Source organism: Hydra vulgaris, chromosome 14, assembly GCF_038396675.1.
Source record: "Hydra vulgaris chromosome 14, alternate assembly HydraT2T_AEP".
Lineage (NCBI taxonomy): Eukaryota > Metazoa > Cnidaria > Hydrozoa > Anthoathecata > Hydridae > Hydra > Hydra vulgaris.
The window spans coordinates 7875756-7897500 of NC_088933.1; the positions used below are offsets into that span (position 1 = coordinate 7875756).

Genomic DNA, 21745 nt, shown 5'->3' on the forward strand with positions numbered 1-21745 from the left:
TGTGGCTCATGTAATATCCGTGTTCGGCATAATACACATATTCCTCGTGTTATTATCATTACTTAAAATAAATATGGCGGTATGCACGCTTTAAACTTTATGTTGTATTTGATTCTTTATCTAGCATTATCCATAGAATATTACATGGTACCAGAAGTAAACCTGTATTTAATTTAAAATGGAACAGCTTAGACCATTAGAGGCCATAAATTTAAATGGCAATGTTTCAGAAAACTGGCGAAAATGGTAGCAGAGATGGAATCTTTATAAAATAGCTTCAGGAGTCAATGATAAAAATGAAGATATTGAATGTGCCATCTTCCTTCATATGATTAGCGAAGACGCTTTAAGAGTATACGATACATTCATTTTCACAATCGAAGAAAATGGTAAATTAACACCTTTAGTTCAAAAGTTTGAATGTTATTTCAGCCCAAAATAAAAACATAACTTATGAAAGTTATTTATTCAATACTTGTGTGCAAGACAGCAGACTATTTACTGACTTCTTGATTGATTTACGAAATAAAGCTAAAACATGCGAGTTTGGAACCCTCGAAGAAAGTCTAATACGTGACAGAATAGTCTGTGGTATCGACTCTAAAGCTGGCAGAGAACGACTACTTCGAGACACTGAGCTCAATCTAGAAAAAACAATAAATTTTATGAGAGCATATGAAATATCGAAAACGCAACTAAAAGCACTCGAAAATACAATCCAGGCAGATTCTATAAACAAACATGGAAACAAAACTAAATTCAACTCCCTAAAGATTGATAGACCTTTACAAAAATCTTGCTACTACTGTGGATCACAACATACTACCTCGTTTTGCCCAGCATATGGCCTAAAGTGCACAGCATGTGGAAAACTAAACCATTTTGCTAGAGTGTGCCGATCTAAAACTAATCGCTTTAATTCTAATCGTATTGACCAAGTTGATCAAAAGGAATTCAACCTTAACGTTGCAGAGTTATATATTCAACATGTTGCAGCATCGATGGAATGCACTGACGATTTAACCACAAATATTACAGTCAACAACAAAAATATAACATTTAAATTAGATAGTGGAGCCCAATGCAACGTCATTCCATACAATGTCTACAACTCTATTCCTGGAAGATCTCCTCTCAAAAAATAATAACTAGACTAAAATCATATGGTGGAAACAATATTCCTGTACTAGGAACTTGCAATCTGACTGTTAAAAAGAATAACATTTCACGAGTGTGCTAATTTTTTGTTGTATCTCTTTCTGATGTAAAACCACTTTTTGGTCTAAGTTCCTGCAAATCTCTTGAAATACTAAACATTAACGATGTTGAAATTGATAAAGCTGACATTTTTAAACATTATGGTGACGTTTTTACCGGCCTTGGTGTAGTTAAAGGAAACTCATCGCAGTTGCTAAAAATGCAATCCCAGTCATTCATGCGCCAAGGAAAGTACCAATGACTGTCCTACCTAAACTTAAAAGCACACTTGACCGTCTTGTAAAAGCCTCAGTTATCTCAAAGATTTCTAAACCTACACCTTGGGTACACTCAATGGTCATCGCAGAAAAAAAAGATGGATCCTTAAGATTATGCATTGATCCGAAAGAACTAAACAAGTCTGTTTTAAGACAATACAAAACCACTCCATCTACAGAAGAAATCTCTAGCAAACTTTTTGGCAACAAAGTTTTTACTGTTATAGACATGGCTGATTGCTATTGGCATATAAAACTAGATGAACCTTCTTCAGAGCTATGCACATTTAACACTCCTTATGGTCGATACAAATTCAACCGCATGCCATTCGGCATATCATGCGCATCGGATGCTGCACAAGAGATGATTGAAATTAACTTTGGTGATATTCCTAATGTTCTGGCTATCCACAATGACTTGATCATTGCAGCTAAAACAGATGCAGAGCATGATACAATTTTTAAACAAATTCTACAACGAGCTCGTGAGAGAAACATTAGATTCAACCTAAAAAAAAATACAATTTCGAGTACCTGAAGTCAAGTATCTCGGGAATATAATCAGTCAAGAAGGAATAAGAATTGATCCTGATAAAACCAAAGCCATATCTGCATACCCATTGCCTGCATGTCAAGCAGATTCGCAATGGCTCTTAGGAATGGTCAACTATCTGCGACAATTCATCCCAAATATGTCGGAGTTTACAGCTCCCCTCCGCCAGCTGCTTAAAAAAGACATACTCTGGTCATGGAACCATGAACATACCAGTGCTATGGAAAAAATTAAACAGGTTCTTTCATCTTCTCATGTACTCTCTTTCTTCGACACATCAAAAGATGTCCAGATTCAGGTAGATGCATCTTCACACGGATTAGGAGCCTGTATTATGCAAGAAGGTCACCCGATCAGCAATACATCTCGTAGTTTAACTATAGCAGAACAGAGATATGCCCAGATAGAGAAAGAACTTTTAGCAATTGTTTTTGCTTGTGAACGTTTCAACCAATATACCTATGGGCGACAGAACTCTATAGAAAGTGATCACAAGCCTCTTGAGAACATTTTACACAAGCCGCTGTCAGAAGCACCACCTCGCATACAAAGACTTCTGATAAGACTCCAAAAATATCAAATAGTAGTAAAATATGTTCCAGGAAAAGATCTACACATTGCTGACTCTTTATCATGTGCCCACCTCAACAATTTTGACGAGGATGATAGCCTAAATGAGGACTGCAACATTATTGTCCACACTTTAGTTCAAATCTGCCAATATCAACAGATAGACTAAAGCAATTACAGCACGACACTAAACTTTATATTATAAATAACTTATTTAACTATGTAATATCCCAGTCGGCAAATTTAGTTGTAAATGCGCATTAGAAACTCGTTTAAATACGTATCGATGTGGTATGTATGTTAGCCATTTTATCGTGTCGAATATGCATTAGAAATACGCATTAGATGCGTATAAAGACAGGTATACAATACGACGCCTTCTGAGTATCAGACTCGCATTTGAAACTCTTTGTAAACACGTATAAAACACGATAACCAGAGAATATTCAATACGATATTTTCCTGGTATTACATGCGCATTTAAAACTTTCCAGAATACGCATTATTTACGAACATATGTTAGCCATTTTATCGTATCAAACGCGCATTAAAAATAACATCAAATGCGTATAAAGACAGGTATACAATACGACGCCTACTGAGTATCAAACTCGGATTTAAACACGTATAAAACACGATAACCAGAGAATACTCAATACAATTTTATTAACTTAGTTATTAAATCATTAATCGCAATAAAAACACATTAATAACTTAATATATTATCTAAAATATTAAATACAAATTTATCTATAAGTATTTTAACTTTGACTCCGTATCAGCAACGTCATTGCTTATAGGTAACGACATAAAGACCGCATTAACATCAGTTGAGTTCTTTTTAAAATCTGTCACAACACAAGTACCAGAAAAGGAAAGTCAAGTAAAGCCTGCAAATACCTACAAAAAAGCATGAAAAAAAAAATTACAATTTTTAGTTACATTTTATTGTTAGTAGAATTAGGATAATAATAACAGAAAATATAATATATTTTCTGTTATTATTATCCTAATTCTACTATATTAATATAATACTACTATAATAATATATTATGTTCTGGCTACAGAATAATTAAAAAAGATTATAAAAAGGCTAGACAACACAATGTATACATTGTTACTATAGTAACGCTGGCAAATAACACCACAACTTAATAAGATATTTTATTAACTTAAATACTTGGACTAAAAAGATTTTATTTATTACAATATTTGAACAATCAAGGGACAATTATAGTTTAACAATTTGAGCAACTATATTATAAAATAGCAAGCATCTTGTAAAATATTTCTTATAAATGGTCATTATCATTTGTGGTATTAAGAAATACGTAAGAGCTCAGTAATTACATAAGTTTTATTAAATCTCCCTCTCATCTAAGAGAGAGAGAGAGAAAGAAAGTATTTCCAAAGCAGCATGTTGACAAATGTAAAAAAGCACGGAATAAATAGTAGAAACTGGATTTATTATGTTACCAGTAAACAAAACTATTTTTACCTTGATTAAAAGCTAATTTCCAGCATTTCATAATTAAGCTCCAGCTTCTCTCTAACTGTTGACTAATGATTAATAGAGTAAATTTCATATCATACTAAATTTACAAAATTAAAATCATGTTTCAACAGTTAGCTAACTAATCAAAAGATGACAAAAGGAAGACAAACTAAAAAAAAAAATGAAAAAAAGAACATAATTATGATAGAAATTATAAAAAAAAAAAAAATTATTTAGATTTAAAAGTATTAATTGTTACTATAAATAGCTAAACTCATACTTTGCTTTGTTCTGAAGTGTCTAAAGTAAAATCAAATTAACAGACATTAACACTGCTTGACACGGAATTCTGTCAAGTAAGTTTTCTGCACGCCGAGTTGCATTTCTTACTTTTCAACAACGATTAACTTCATCCTGTCTAGATCTATTTTTTTCATTTGACAACTATTTTCAAGTTGCCTATTAGCATTTTACATTAATAACTTCGTTAAGCCTAATACTATCTATTTCAATTTCACTGTTATCATTAAACATATTACCAGTAATCTTACTATTGTTACAATTGAATAAATGAACGCAAAAGAATCTTACAAATTGTGATCTTTTCTAATCAAAGACTTTATTTAAACTTAAGATTTATTGAAATCCATATCTTTTTATATGTTTATATACATAAGTTGTTTATCAAAAATACTAAATAATATTTATTTACATCAATTATATTAATTTAACAAAGAATCTACAATGCACAAAATTATTTTTACCTTAATGAACAAAAATAATAAATGCACAATCTTGTATAAAAAATTGAAGCAACGTCAGTCAGTATATTTTACTTTAAAGTAATTGTATATATAATATATATATATATATATATATATATATATATATATATATATATATATATATATATATATATATATATATATATATATATATATATATATATATATATATATATATATATATATATATATATATATATATATATATATATATATATATAAATTATGTTAGTGTATTTTACAAATAGAGTGCTCAATGTTCTTAAAGAACAGAGCAATAATAAATTAGTAAAAAACACTTATCTAACTTTTATCTTCGACTTGAAGTTTCACCATTGCTGGATCATCAGGAAGAGTTACTAAATCTCAAAAAAAATTCAATTTATAGAAAAAAATATTTTACAGGAAGTTATAAATTATTATAAACAATTTTTAATTACTATATTTTTTTGTTAACGGGAAGTTACAGAAAGTAATTATGAAATAATTTTCTTTGGAATGGGGATAGTTTAATTTGGTCATTTGTTTTTATAATTTTTTTAGAGGTATTTATTTTCGTGCCTACATTTAGAAATTAATTCAGATTTTTTATTTAATAAATTTTCTTGATTTAAATGAGTAATTATTTCAAATTTTTCTTGCAAACATAACATACATTTTTTGGAAATGTTATTATAGGCAGGGGCAGATTTTAGAATAGACCATTGTAAATTAAAATTTTTGTTTTTTCTTTTAAATCCTAAATATATCTATAATATATATATAATCCCAGATTTATTTGAGATTTAAAAGAAAAAAAAAAAATTTTAATTTACAATGGTCTATTCTAAAATCTTTTAATATTTATATACACAATACTACTGTGTATAGATACATTTTATACTATTTTAATGACACATTTATAAAACAATTACATAACACATATTACCACATACATATATTTATCAAAAACTTTTTAACTTTGAACATAATATAAACATATATGCAAACTATAAACATATATAACTTGAATTGCGCGAACAAAAAATTTAAAAATAACATGAAAAAATCTAAAAAGATTCATGTATATATTCATATAAAAAACATATATCGCGTAATAAAATATCAAATTATAATCATATTTAATTTAAATCAAAAACAGATAGAAGAACTGCATTTCTTATAACAAAATTTAACGTTTAGCAACAATAAAATGTCAGTGTTGGCTCTGCATAACAGAAATGTTAATAAAATAATAATCAACATAATAAAATAAGCAAGGTATGAAATGATAGGATTTATAATATATTTGAATTATATTAATTTAGGACTTCATAAAACTAAATAAATTTAAAAGTAGTAATAAATATTTTTATGTTAAAGTTTTATTAACTTTTTTAGTACAAAAAAGTACTGTAACTGTATTGGGGATATGCGATACTGCTTTAGCAGAACGATATCTCTTCATACAACTTTTCATGTATTCCTGACTATTCCTTTTCATTCCAGACAAACTTTTTACTAAATTTCTCAAGAGAAAACTTTTTAATTTAAATTTTGCTTTCACAATTTCAGTTTAAGCATGTGCTTTAAAGCAAAGATTTTCGTCTTTCCATTGTTTGTTGATATTTGATCAAAATCGGGTACGATATCATATCTGATTTTGATCAAATATTAAATCGTACGTATTTTTGATAAATAAGTGGGTAATGAACTCGAATTCGAAACTTAAAACTAAATGCGTATTTTTCTGATATCAAGGGCGGTATGTTATACGTGATCAATACTCCGAGTATTTACAATACTAGATATGCCGACTGGGATAAAGACATCTTTAAAAATAAAAAAAATAAATAAAAATTTATGGAAGGAAGATGTAATATCCGTGTTCGGCATAATACACATATGCCTCGTGTTATTATCATTACTTAAAATAAATATGGCGGTATGCACGCTTTAAACTTTATGTCGTATTTGATTCTTAATCTAGCATTATCCATAGAATATTACAGCTCAGAACACCTATTATACGATCAAGTATTGATGTTAATTTTTTTACATTTTTTATTTTTTTTTGTCGTACACTGGAAAACATAATAAATATTTTTCAGTCACCAACACCCCATCTACTCCCACATCATTTTAGTGTTTTGATTTTAAAAGTTTGTACATTCATCTCATCTATTTCCGTGTCAGCGTGAAAAATAAAAGATTTTAATTACATTACCATTGTCATGCGTTTTTTACGGTAATCTGAAAACAGTTATAAATAACATTCCTAAGAATTAAGGGTACTTACTGAACTTTTTTTGCTCTAAATCATCTTATGTGTTTATTTCTATGTTTACGATAGCCAAACTTCCTTCATATATAAAGAAATAATAGTTGATCATTTTAGCGACTGTTTTGGCACTTTACTTCAATTAGTGTTAGCTCAGTATATTTTTAATGACAAAACGTCAACGACTAGAGAGGTTGTCGACAACTGGGTGGTTTACTCTAGTGTAATTCTAAAACTTATAGATTGTTGTAAAAATGTTTCTGCAATTTTATATCAACTTGTTGATTGTAAAGAATTGAACATTAAGTTGATCAAGAAAACAACTGTATAAGGTTTTCAAACATGCTATCAAAACAGTAAGACATAATGAGACAACTTTGTTTTAAAATTTATATCTCAACTTTTAAAATATTATATTTTATTATGATAAAACACAAAATAATTTAAAAAAATAAAAATGCATCAGCAAGTTCGTAATAAGAAAGGCTGATGCATATAGCATATCTAAATCTGCTCTTCCCTGGCATATTGCCAATAAGAAAGCTGATCAAAATATGTGTAGCTAATTGCATTTTTGAAATAAAATTTTTCAAGCAAAATTATCAATAGGAATCTTTTATCTAACATCCAGTCAATAAAAGAGTCATTTTATGGATTATTAAAAAAAGAAATTTGTGCTATAGTACATAGATAACGTGAAACTTTGTTTTAGGGTTAAAGCGTTGTCAGGCCCGACGACACGGGTTTCGAAGTCGATGCACACCATCCTCAATTACGAAAAATGTATATATCTCTATATCTTGAAAGTTCTAAAAAAAAAAAAAAAGAAAAGAAAATAAATTGGCAGGGTTGACCATGTTTGTCTTTCAATCTCTTTTTGCAATTTTAGGGCTCATTCTTTAAATAGAGTAAATGGACTAAATAAGACATTAGTTATGGGCAGCTTAAATTATTAACCAGTTGATCTTTTAGTGCAGCTTCAGATTCAAAATACAAGTATTTAGTTTCTAAACGCCAATACAATTCTTGCTAGTATCTTATAATTTTAGCAATTCATGTTGATTGTAATCAACATGAATGAATCGCTAAAATTACAAGATACTTACAAGAATGTAATCTTACATCTTTAAATACATCTTTAAAAGGGATGCATGACACTTCTATTGTAATTTTTAAATTCTACGTAACTTTTGAGAGTTTTATGTCTGAACATTTTTAAAGCTTTGCAATCAAAGAATAACTTTTCGTCTGTAAAGGCTCAATGTCCCACTTCCTTGAAAATTATAAAAAACTTATTTTTTAAAAGTTTTGTTACTTTGGTTGTTATAATTTTTGTCATCATTTTAAGAACTTTATGTTGCCTTTTATAGAAATAGTTTAATGTTTTTTTTTTCTTTTATCATAAAAGATTAAAAATTGATTAAAAGATAATGTTACTTATAATTAGTTTATTCTCAGCAATCCTTTGTGTTACAGTATGCTCCGATGAATTATGGCTAGGCAACCCCCCTTCCCCTCTAAACAAACCCTCTCCGAAAGTAGGAGGGGCACATTTAGGGAGCCTATTTGGTAATCCAGGGCCCTATTGGGAGTTTATAGTCCTATTTGGAAATAAAGAGCCTTTATGTTTTTAGCTTTTTAAGGGAGTGGGGGCGGCTCCGATCAACAACTTTCGTCACCATTATGCTTCCCACATCATGTATGTGCAAGTAATTTTTTTTTCAATTTTTTTGTGTAAATAGTAATTTTAATTTTTGCTTTTTGTTTTTGTTTGTGTAGGTATTCTTTAATGATAGCGTCACAAATCTTTCAACCTTGCTAACTATAATGTAATTTAACTATAATTGAGAACAAAGTCTATTAGCGTACTCATAACTAATTCAAAATCATCACTTTTTTGAATTTGGAATGATATACAAATATATTGCAATGCAGTTTTAGTCTTCCATAATTAAAGTCAACTGTGTAGACTTCAACGGATTCTATATCTAAAAACTGACCAATGATAAATCATTGAGATTTGATAAATGATCAAATTGTCTCAAATTGTCAGCTAAAATTGGGAATTAAGAACATTTAAGACAGTAATAGCAATAAAAAATAATACCTAAACTTCTGGAGATTCGCTGTTTGAATATCTTCTTTTTTTTTAATAAGTCTTAAATGTAATTGATGATTTTCTGACGATCCAGTCATTATAATTTCCACTTTAAACATCTTCTGCAGTAAAAAGATGTTGAAACAAAATGCATCAAGTGATTGGATTATATTTATAACATTTCTGATTTTCAACAGAAACTCTTTCTACAACATTTAAATTATGAGCTCGACATTGTTCTGGTTTCCTTTTTCCCTTATTACGCTCTGCAACCGATAAATTCATTCAGATATGTTTGTCCCGACAACTATTTAGGGGTCGCCAATAAGTTGTCACAAAAAAATATATTAATAATTAAAAAAAAAACATTTTTTTTCTTTATTTTCATTTTATTGTTCAAGATTTTTTATTCTCAAACCTTTTAAAATAGTAAACAAAGAATAAAATAAAGTAAATGAGTGGTCACACTCTCAGTGTAAAAAAAAATAATTTTCTTCTATAAATAAAACCAAAATCTTCCTAATTTTACCATATCATCCGTTTAAGTCCTTCTTATTATATTATTGTTCATAAAATTAATGAAACTCTGAAAGCATTAATAGAATTTTAAAAATCTAGAAAAGAACTATATTTACAACCTATGAAAAAATACTTCGTTTTAGTATAATAAAAATGCAAAAAACTAAAATTGAAAAAATCCCCATGTTTATATTAAAATTTTTATTAAATTAGTATTTTACAAGAATCGTGGACTTTATGTTTTCAATGACATCTGAAAATTCGGTTTCCATTTCAAGAATCATTCCTAAAACAATGTTTATATTGTATTTATTATATATATATATATATATATATATATATATATATATATATATATATATATATATATATATATATATATATATATATATATATACAGTGGTAGAAGAATAAATTCCGAAATGGTCAGTGTTATGAAAAAAACTTACCGAGAAGATAATTTATTCGGAAAGCTAAAAAGGATCCGTTAATCTCCAGCTATTTAAAAAATTTAAGTTAAATGCAACCTCACGTACAATTAGCCATTTACTTAAATTAAGTTGAGTAACATTAAATTAAAAGATATTTTAATTTAATCTTTTTGTTATTATATATATGTATATCTATATATATTACTGTATATATGTATATATATATATATATATATATATATATATACATATATACAGTGGTGGAAGAGTAAATTCAGAAATCATCAGTTTTTTGAAAAAAACTAAGCGAGAAGATAAATTATTTATTCGGAAAGCTAAAAAGGATCCGTTAATCTCCAGTTATTTAAAAAATTTAAAGTTAAATGTTAACCTCACATACAATTAGAAGGAATTTACTTAAATTAAGTTGAATAAGATTAAAAATAATGATATTATAATTTAATCTTTTTGTTATTTGCATGATATTGGTGATGCTTGTGTAGTAAGTTTAAATTTATTTATACGTTTTATCGTGTGTTAAATTAAGAATAAATTTATGCTTTTTTTTCTTTACCATCTTGGCGCAAACTACAATCCAATGCAAACAATAGTTCAGAAGTTGAAAAAGATGCAACTAATGGCACCAATCTTCTTTTCTTTGTTTTATTACTTGAAGTATCATAACATTATTATTCATAACATCATTAAGTATCATATCATTCACCTGGGGTGTGCCAGACACTACAGTTGAATAAGAGCAGTGTTGTCTTTATCAATGGAAGCAGTTAGAAGAATATTCTTATTGACAATTACAAATTGAACCAACATTGGTTTATTTTGTAGCCAATGTTTGTTATTCTCTTCGGAACGATTTTTAGAGTTTTTGCTTATGTTTTATTTTTGTCAAAGATTTATGAAATTATGACAAGTTATTATTTAAAGTTAAGTTCGTGCCATTTGCAACTGCATCCAAGAATTAGCTAACTTCAAGTTTTTTTGTATCATATATGAATAAATATCAATATTTTTCATGTTTTAAATATTTAAAAACATTAATTACACTAACAAAATTTTATGAATAGATATTTTAAGATGTAATAATATTAAAACAAGTTTGTAACACTAACCAAGACTCACTGAAACCCAATTATTACATAACCATTTAGAATAAATTACATATAAATAACTTTGCCGCATAAAATCAAATACATCAGCTAACTTGTAAAAATCATTATTATCGGTCAGGCGGACATCGCAGATTATAAGCCAAATTTATATTGATAATATACATATTGAACAATATATATTAAGTCTGAAATTACTGGACCACCTTAGACTGTACTGGAAAAGTATTCGACTATATAAGTATACACTTTATTTGACATAACTTACGTGCAAAATAGTGTTACAATAGCTCATTTAAAAGAAAGTACTTAATTTTATTAAATTATGCAATAAAAAGAAAGGTTTTAAAATTATCAACTTATTATGTTTATTAGTAACTATTTTTCAATTTAACAAAAATAAAAACAATTTTTCAAATTGAAAAAAAAAGTTCAAAATTTTTTTTTTTTTTTAAAAAAAGCTTTTTATTCTACAGGTTAGAAATATACGACATGATAATTAAACAAAAATAAATACATTTAATAAAAGCTGAACTTAAGCTATACATGGTATATAATAATGTAATTTTTAAGAGTGTATTTTTTTTACTTTTGTCCGCCACCACTGTGCAATGATAAATTTAGTAAACTGGTTTTTACAAAATGTAAATTAAAATTCAGGAAAATTAAGGAAATTCTCCAGTTACTGTATCAAGTTTAGAGCTCCACAAAAAATCCATTAAAAATATAAATTCCATAAAAGTCTGTAAAAATAAGACTTAAGTCAATATAAAAAATATTATATCTCTTTAATTAAACCACACAAACTTTGATTTATTTTTAAGCATAAGGTTTCAATTATTAATTTTGATACCTTTAGTTATTTTTAATAAATAATTAAAAAATAAATAATGTAAACAGAAGTTTTGTTTTTAATTGAAACAAAGTAACGTCATTCCATTTTTTCTTCAAAAAATGCGGTTTTATAAGACTTTCATTGAAAAAAAAATTCTTGTTTATTTTCTCACCAATTTTTTTAAAAACATTGATTTCAATGAAATGTCAATTAAGTATTTTTTTAGAGAATACGTGAAGGGATCCCAAATTGACAAGCCAAGTTATGTTTGTTTTAAAGAGAATGATAAAAAAAAATGTTTGAGCATAATTTTTTGAATAAAAAAGTAAAAAAAATAATAAATGTATACCAACGAAAACAAACTTTGTTGTTTTACTCGAAGCTTGCTGTCTCCACAGTTGTAATTCTCTCAAAGTCTTTAAAATATACGCCGCAATCTACAGAATTTATAATTTATTCAAGCGCATTTAATTCCGAAGAGTTTTAGTAAATGACATCATTATAGAATTTCGTTAAGAAATCTTTAAAACTTTTCTTTGTGAGCAAATTATAGATTTTTTTTTTCCATTATAGATTATTAAAGGATTTGTTTAGTTACTTATCATTATATAAAAGTTTTTTTTTTTTTTAAATCATAAATTACTATAGAATTTTTTATTTATTTTAAATTATTATTTTTTTGTTATTTTTACGAAGTTCGCAATAAAAATATAATTAAAATATTTCAGACATTTTAAGCTATAAAAAAAATCTTTTTAAAATTGAACTTAAAAACAATTTAAAAAATTTCCTAATGTTTTTTAAATATTTTTTTTCTATTTCAAACTTAGGAAATAGCTTCGTTACAGTTGAATTTATCTTTATTACTATTAAACTATTTAATGAGAGATTCCACGTGAAAACATTCAGAGCATACAACCCTTAGTCTCAGATTTTGCTGATTTTTACACCACTCAAAGATTTTGATAAATTATGAGCATCCCCAAAATTTCATTATCAAATTCAAAAACGGTTTCAAAGATTAAACTATTTAAACTTTGCCAAAAACCAACAAAAATCTGCCATTTAAAAAAAAAATTTTCTTTGAAAAAAATGGTCTTTGTTTCTGTTCAGTGTGAAATGGAAAGCTGAATATATGTACACTTACATTTTTTCAGACAAGGAAATATCAGACAAAGAAATAAGACAATAAAATAACTTAAAATACTTAAAAAATAAAAATAACACTTGCAATTTTTACCTTTATTGCAATTTTACTGGGGCAAGTTTAATTGCATAAATGCTGATGTAGCTCAAATTTTATTAATTGTTTAGTTAGAGATATTAAAAAGAATTGGTCAAAACTAAAAAAAAAAAAATTCAGTTATTTTCTAATTTTTGAGACTGGTTTAGGTCTTGAAAGATAGAAAATATAAACTCACTTGATTTTATATTTTCTAAAAAAAAAAAAAAAAAATCTCACTCACCTATAAATCAAGACTCCTTCCTCCCTCCACCTAATCTCCCCCCATTTATTACTGGATAAAAATTCCAAACCATCCTGTTATTCCCGACCCACCGTGTTTTAAGCACCTGAGAGTGACTTGACAGTAATGAAACTGAAACAGCTTTAACTATATCAAATTATTCTTTTAGTTATTGCTGACTTGCTTTTCCTGTTTTGTGGTAGTTTTACAAAATCTGATCCTAAATTTCAAAAAATTTATTAAAACTTTACCAGGAGAGAGTTCAATTATAAAAATGCAGATATATAAGCTCAATTTTTTTCAAAAGTTATCACAATCAATTGGATTGTGATTATTCCCAAAACAGAAATATAAAACATATTTAAATGCACATCATTAGTAGATATATTTGATGAGGAAAATTAGAGTCATAATCTGACTTTATTATTTAATGTTTTAAATATTTTATTAAACTTTTAATACTTTACTAAACAATTTTTGAAAAAAATACTAATGAATAATAAGCACTTATTATTTTCTTGACCAGCGGCCAACAATTGGTTGAGACAATTATTGGTAAAAAAAAGTCGTTTACCATCATTTTACTATTTTATCACTTTCTACGTTATACATGCCCAACATGCTTTACATATAATTTATATATTAGTTAATTTGGCATTTAATAATTTATAAAGTCGAGCCAAAAAGGTAATTCAGAACAATCATTCCCACTGTAAATACTTCATACTAACAATCAAAATGATTATTACATTCTGAGTATAAATATGAAGTAAATAAATCTAACTCTGTTTGTATTTTTACCTGAAAATAACTAAAAGAAAACATTTCTCACAGCAATAGGCAAAGGACTTCCAGTTAGACAATATACTGCAACAGTGGCAAGTGTTATTGCTAATTGAGAAGGTGATGTTTCTAATTATGCGCTATCTTTTGTATTTAGATTGTATCAATTGTATTTAGAGCTATGAGTAAGTTGTAACTAAAGGAGGAGAAATAATTATATATAATAACTGTAATAGTATTAAAATAAAATAAAGAATATTTGAAAAAAATTAATAATTCTCATAAACAGTGGTACCCCAGATATTCTGACACTTTCTTCACCTCATTCTTGACATTTGCTTCCTATTGTTATCATTTCTGCAAGTATTTTAAAATTTATAAATAAAAAACAAACAAAGGTACTTCTTGAGGCAGAATAAACATATTCTATCTAACATTATTGCTGAGCTAAAAAAATATTGTCTCAACCAACAGTGGTATTAAAAACAAACAGTTCAGTGGTATTAAAAAGAAACATTTTAAACATTTAAAATTTTTGAGAATATTGATTTCTGTACATCTATAAACTAAAATCTTCTGAATAAAACAGTCAAATTTGCTAACCAATATGTAACCTTTGCTAAAGAGTTTATAACTTTTGCTAAACAATATGCAACCTTTGCTAAATAATATATCAATTTTGCTAAACAATATGTAACTAATTATAAATAATTAGAACTTATAACTGGTTAAAAAACTTTAAAACTGAAATTAAACTTGAAGAACTTTTTGAGAATATCGATTTCTGTACATCTATAAAGTAAGATCTACTAGATGAAACAGTCAAACTTGCTAAACAATATGTAACCTTTGCTAAAGAGTTACAAATAAAAACACACAAATAAGATACAACTTTTTTTTTAATGACTTTTGTTGGTTGGTGGCAAAGTTTAAATAGTTATATCTTTGAAACCGTTTGGATTTAAAAAATAAAAATAATGGAGATGTTCATGACCTAATAAAATCTTTAGGTGGTGTAATATAGTCAGCAAAATCTGAGGTTCAATGTTGCATTTTGTAAAAAAATTGTTTTCACATTTGCTTTAATGCTATTTATTTAATATAGCATAAAAAGTAATAATGAACTAACTCTGATACATAATGGTTTCAAAAACATTAATTTTTAGATGACTTCATATGTAATGGTCCTAACAAAATAGTGAAATTTAGTATAATCAAACTAAATTTATTGTATTTGAGACTTTGAAGTCTTATTTGTGATTTTTAGCTATTTATTAATACTACGCTGAATGTCCAGAAGTGCCGGGGGCAGGCTATTTCAGTGTGGTGTTAGAGTACTTATCTAAACACAGGTTCTTAGTAATATATTTATATGACTGTGTTCTCAACATTTTTACTTTTACCTCCTTTGGTTTTCAGCACTCTATTTATATATTTGTCTTATTTCGGATTAGAGACTGTATTAAGTCGTACTATTTTTTTTTACTAGTTTACTCTTGCATTTTCAATTCGTAAAAATTATACTAACTAATTATGACCAATATTTGTCAGATCAGGTTATCCTGCTTGTTATCTGTTATCTGTTGACCAGCCTTGCACCCCTACTTGATCTACTAGGCTGGCGCAGATATATTTATAATATACTGTTTCTAGTTTAAGATATTGAATACTGGATCTTCTTGACTCAATGCATGGGTTTTCCTTGTGACTATGTTTTTATGATTAGGCAACTCATTCTACTATCTCCTAATGAGGGTACTGCTCTACCCAGTTTTATGGTTCTGAGGCCGGTTGGTAATCAGGTTTCTAGAACACTGTGGTAGCTTTCAGAGAGGCTGATTCCAAAAACAGCTGTAAAATATCAGAAAACTAACAGTGCCATGTTGCGCATGGCTAGTGTCCCTGCTTGTACTTTAAGTGTGCATTGTCAAGGCCACTATTAGAACTCTTTGTTACGGCTTAGGGTTTATTAATAGTAATGAGGTAATTGCTTGGGCTATTAAATAGTGTACTGATAACAATCTGTGCTTTGAGTCAAGTTCTTTAACAAATTTAAAAATGACTAAAGTACCAAGAACTATAAAACTAATATCATGTTCTGCAACCAAGTTCTAAAAATCTATCATTCACTAATATTCGTGGTCTTTGAAGTAAGTAATTTCTTTTGTTAAGTCTTGTCTCTTACAAAGTTTACCAGACTTACTAGCTCTTTGTGAGACTAATTTGAGGTCAACTGTCTCATCTTGTGATCTTAGTGTTAAGGATTATCTTCCTTTAACTCATAAAGATTCCAATAGTCACATGCTTTGCCTGGGCATTTCGTTTGTAAGAAGTCTCATTTCGCTCTTCTTAATCTTAAGACAGTACTCTTTTCTATGTTATTTCTGATCAAATTGACCAAGCCCTCTCTCTTTATTCATCAGTCATATTCGTTATTGTTGGTGACTTTAATGCTCATCACACTGAATGACTTGGCTCTAGTGTCAGTGACTTTGCAGGATCTAAAGCCCAAACTTTTGCCTTTCTCAATCTCTAACTCAAATAGTCAACTTTCCAACTTGCTTTCTAAACAAACTGAATCAATTACCTTCTCTACTCAACTTTATACTTGTTTCTGATCCTAGTCAGCGCTCAGTTTCTCCACATTCACCCTTAGGTGTTTCTGATCATGGCTTAATCTCTCGAAACTATTATATCATTCTTCAGAATCCCTTTATCATCATACCTATTATTAGCTATCTTTAAGCTGACTGAAACTTTTTCCAAGACTTACTTGGTGATGGCCTTTGGGTAGAAATCTTTCATCTTTCTGCTGACAAATGTTCTTCTTACATAACTTCGTGTATTCAGGCTGGCATGGAGTCTTGTTAAAAACCATTGTTAAAATGTTTTGTCTAACACCAACACCTCTCTTGTATGGTTCAGATTTTTTCACCTCACCAAAAGGCAAAGCTAAAATGTATAAATGTTTGTTAAGAACTTTCCATTATTATCATCTCTTGATTCCACTAGTTGTGTTACATCTAATATAGCCAACAAACCGGTGGATCCATTGCTATCACTCCAGCTCTGTATAAAAAACGATTTCCTGCTTAGACTCTTCTACAGCTTGTGCCCAGACAACATACCTGTTACAGTCTTGGTGAAGTGTTTTCCGGAGTTGTCCTCTATACTTTCAAAACTGTTTAACAAATGCTTATCAGTGTCTTGTTTTCCAGCCTGCAGAAAAGTGGCATCTGTTATCTTTGTTTTCAAAAATTCTGGAGAGCGATCTGACTCATCTAACTACCGTCCCATTAGTCTTCTTTCTATAATAAGCAAGGTTTTTAAGTTTTTAATTAACAAACACTTAACTTCTCATCTTGAATCCAATAACTTACTTTCTGAATATCAATAATGATTTCAATCTTTTCGTTCTATTGCTGATTTGCAAACAGTAATAACCAATAGGATTTATCGTGCATTAGAGATTAAGGACTGATAGATAGGCACTGCTCTAAAGAGCTAGTGTTTCTTGTGCCATCTACAAAAATTCATTCTTGTGTTACTTGCCATTCTATCAAGTCTCATTCTTTTACTGAGACTAATCCTAAGTGGTCTTAAAATTCTTGTTTGCTCAGATTTGTTCCTAAAACATCAATTCTTTAGAAATCGCTTCTTTTATTGTGTTTGTCTGATTTATACAATTTTAAATAATTTAAGTCATCTCTCAATCGTTATTTTGCTCTATAATTTCATAATTTCTCCTCCAGTAACTTTCAACTCTAATAGTGGTTGCTTGCAGCCTTGTTGGAAGTACAGATGTTGAAAAAATATATATATTTATATATCTATATATATATATATATATAAATATATATATATATATATACTGAAATAGCCTGTTGCATGGGGCTTCAGTACATACATGGACTGACAAAAATCCAGAACATTCAAGATAGCCGATAGAAGTCTAGATCAACTAGTAATTTATTGTCATTAACTGATACATTGATACACACCATTGTTTTAACCTTTAAAAAAAAAAAGGAATTAATGTCTAAACAAAGTGTGAACATCATTATTGGCACAAGTATTAGTGTGTTCAAAATGTTTGTTTTTCAATAAAATTTAGCTAAGTTTAATGTAAATGTTCACTTTTTGTGAAAAAGTGTTGCAAAAATACTTTTAAATATTCTAAAAATTAGTTGTATTGATATAACAGCATAACAGTATAACAGTTTAATTAAATAGCTATATATCTTAAAACCCCACACATTTCAAAACAATATGAAAAATTTGTAAGATAAAAATCAAATAAATTGAAACTTACTTCGATAGCATTCCTTGAAAATTATTGCCCAATACCTCAATGAGAAAAACTTTTTAAAGCTAGAAAAACAACAATTAAAAAAAAACTTTATCTAACTACACAAAAATTAAAAAAATCATAACATTAAATTATGCAACTCCGCCACAAAGCAACTATATAACAGAAAGCAATTTCACAATTGTTTGAATCATTTACATATAAATAAAGACATAAACAATTCAAAGATATATAATATGTTAAGACAAAATTATTAATGATAAAGATAGATAATATTTTAATGATAATAATAAAAAAAAAAACTAGCCAAACTAATTGTTAATTCATTTAACGATTTTAATGATAGCAGTTAAAAAAAATATTGTCAAATTATCTACATTTAACAATTGAGGTTTTTTTAAAGTTATAAAAACAAAAATTTTAAAACCAGATAATGGAATAATAAAAACCAATAAAAACCAATAAAATCCAATGAAATACAAAATTTAGGTAAAAGGTTATTTATTTAATAAAGAGAGTTGAGTAAACATTGTTTTTATTTTTATTTTCAATTCACCAATAAAAATGCAAATATAATCCATATATTATATTCTTAATTCAATTGTTAAAAAAAGATGAATGATTATTAATTAATAATCTGTCAATGCATGTACACTGAATCATCAGCCAATGCATGTAAACTGAATAATTAGTCAATGCATGCACACTGAATCATCATTTAATGCATGTACACTGAATAATCAGTCAATGCATGTACACTGGACAATCAATCAATGCATGTACACTGAATCATCATTCAATGCATGTCCACTAAATCATCAGTCAATGCATATACGCAGTATAATTTCTAAACGATTCAGTTAATAATATAAAAATCAAAAAACAAAAAAACAAATATATATATGCAATTAGTATACTTTCTAATCAACAAAATTGCATTTTTGTGATTTTTCAAATTTATTAAACTGAATTAGTTTCCCCATTTTTTTTTTTAACTAATTTAATTTTAATTAAATAATTTACTTAAGTTGTCAACTATAAATTATTTATGTAAATATTACTACAAAATCTTTGCTACAAGACCATTATATATCGATGTTTAAGAATGACATGAATTAAAATCTAATCTTTGCTCTATTGAATTGTGACCATTGAATGTGCAATAATACTCAATATATTAATAAAATAATTACGATACAACAATTAAAGTTTATAGTAATTTCTGAAGATTCCTGGTATTTACCATACCACCTAGCAAACCAAAATTTAAATCTACATCTAAAATTATACATAGGAAAACTTAGTTTAACAGACAGCATGTTGAAACATCTTTTTTAAATAATTCTTCTTTTTTTTACAAACAGATATATTTTTTTTGTTTTGCTTTAATGTATTAAGTTACTAATATAAATAAGACTTATATGGACTGATATATATATATATATATATATATATATATATATATATATATATATATATATATATAAATATATATATATATATATATATATGTATATATATATATATATATATATATATATATATATATATATATATATATATATATATGTATATATATATATATAGTAACAACATAAATAATAATAATATAATAGTAAAACAAGATTCTGGATTAAATTGTACTTTTAGTAATTAGTAATTAGAGCACCAGTAGAGAACGTTCCTACTATGTGCCCAACAACCATTCTCAACCTATTTAAAAGTTTATGTATTAAATTATGTTTAGACAATCAGATACTGCAAATTTTAAAGCAGTAGTTAGACATCTACTATGACAAACAGGATCAACTTCATGTAATGCTAGTTATTTGGGCATAACTCTAGTCTGAATATCACAATTTAGTATGCAGATAACAAAATTTGATTTGCATAGCACCGATAGGTGTTCAATTCTTTAATAGTATCAGGACTGATTAAGAGGGAAAAGGACTTAAAGGTCATTTATATTCTAATTCTAGATTACTTTAAGGTTCGTAGCATTATTCAACCTAACCAAGCATTAAAGTTGAACAATTTTAACTTTAGCATAACCAAGTTTTGCTGACTAATGATTGATGTAATAATTAACTATTAAGATTAATGATCTTTGTAAAAATTAACCATTAAGATTAATGATCGTTGTAAAAATTAACCATTAAGACTTTAAAACTTAATGAATTTTAATGTCTTAATGGTTAAGTAACTGACTAATAATCGATGGCGTAAGTAACTTAACCATTAAGATTAATGATCGATGGCATAAGTAACTTAACCATGAAGACATTAAAACTTATAAGGATTACTTAACCCTAATTTCCTGTTAGGTTTCTTCAAACCCACTGTATCACTTTTGATGCCAATGCAGAATTAAAATTAGAACTGTCACAAACTAGGGCTCTGATATTTTTTATTAAATCTGAGTATTTAATATCTCTGAAAGTTGACAGTTCTGATGGAAGAAACTATGAAGTTGTTTCAATCAAGTTACTTATCTCACAACCTGATTTACATCTGATTTTAAACATATACGACACATTTATTTCAATAAAAAAAGTTGGTCTACAACCAGTTTATACTTGCAAATACAAGAAATAATATAATAACCATGTATTCGAAGCACTCAAGTATATACTTATATACACTTGTTTGGTTTCACATTGATAAAATTTGTGATTATAATCTTGAGCTATGATATATATATATATATATATTTAAATTTTTATTATATTTATATATAATATATATATAAAAACATAATAAATATAAATTTATATATATATATATATATATATATAAATATATATATATTTAAATTTTTATTATATTTATATATAATATATATATAAAAACATAATAAATATAAATTTATATATATATATATATATATATATATATATATATATATATATATATATATATATATATATATATATATATATATATATATATATATGTATATATAATTTATATATGTATATATATATGTATATATAATATATATATATATATGAATCTATATATATATATATATACATATATATA

At 27.0% G+C, this 21745-nt stretch overlaps 2 protein-coding genes across 2 annotated transcripts in view; one reads left to right on the forward strand and one right to left on the reverse strand.

Moving 5' to 3' along the window:
• The first annotated feature begins 328 nt into the window (after positions 1 to 328).
• LOC136090883 (uncharacterized) lies at positions 329 to 1145 on the forward strand. The gene is made up of 2 exons (XM_065817859.1): positions 329 to 389; positions 433 to 1145. Exons 1-2 carry the CDS (start codon positions 329 to 331, stop codon positions 1143 to 1145), a joined length of 774 nt encoding a protein of 257 aa, XP_065673931.1.
• An 8459-nt stretch (positions 1146 to 9604) lies between these two features.
• LOC136091201 (uncharacterized) overlaps positions 9605 to 21745 on the reverse strand; it is an 18255-nt gene continuing 6114 nt past the window's right edge. The window contains exons 2-3 of the mRNA XM_065818233.1: positions 18707 to 18765; positions 9605 to 10041 (exon numbers count right to left, since the gene is read on the reverse strand). Coding sequence (XP_065674305.1) covers positions 18760 to 18765 — 6 coding nt within the window. The 3' untranslated portion in view covers positions 9605 to 10041; positions 18707 to 18759. The remainder of the gene's footprint in view (positions 10042 to 18706; positions 18766 to 21745) is intronic.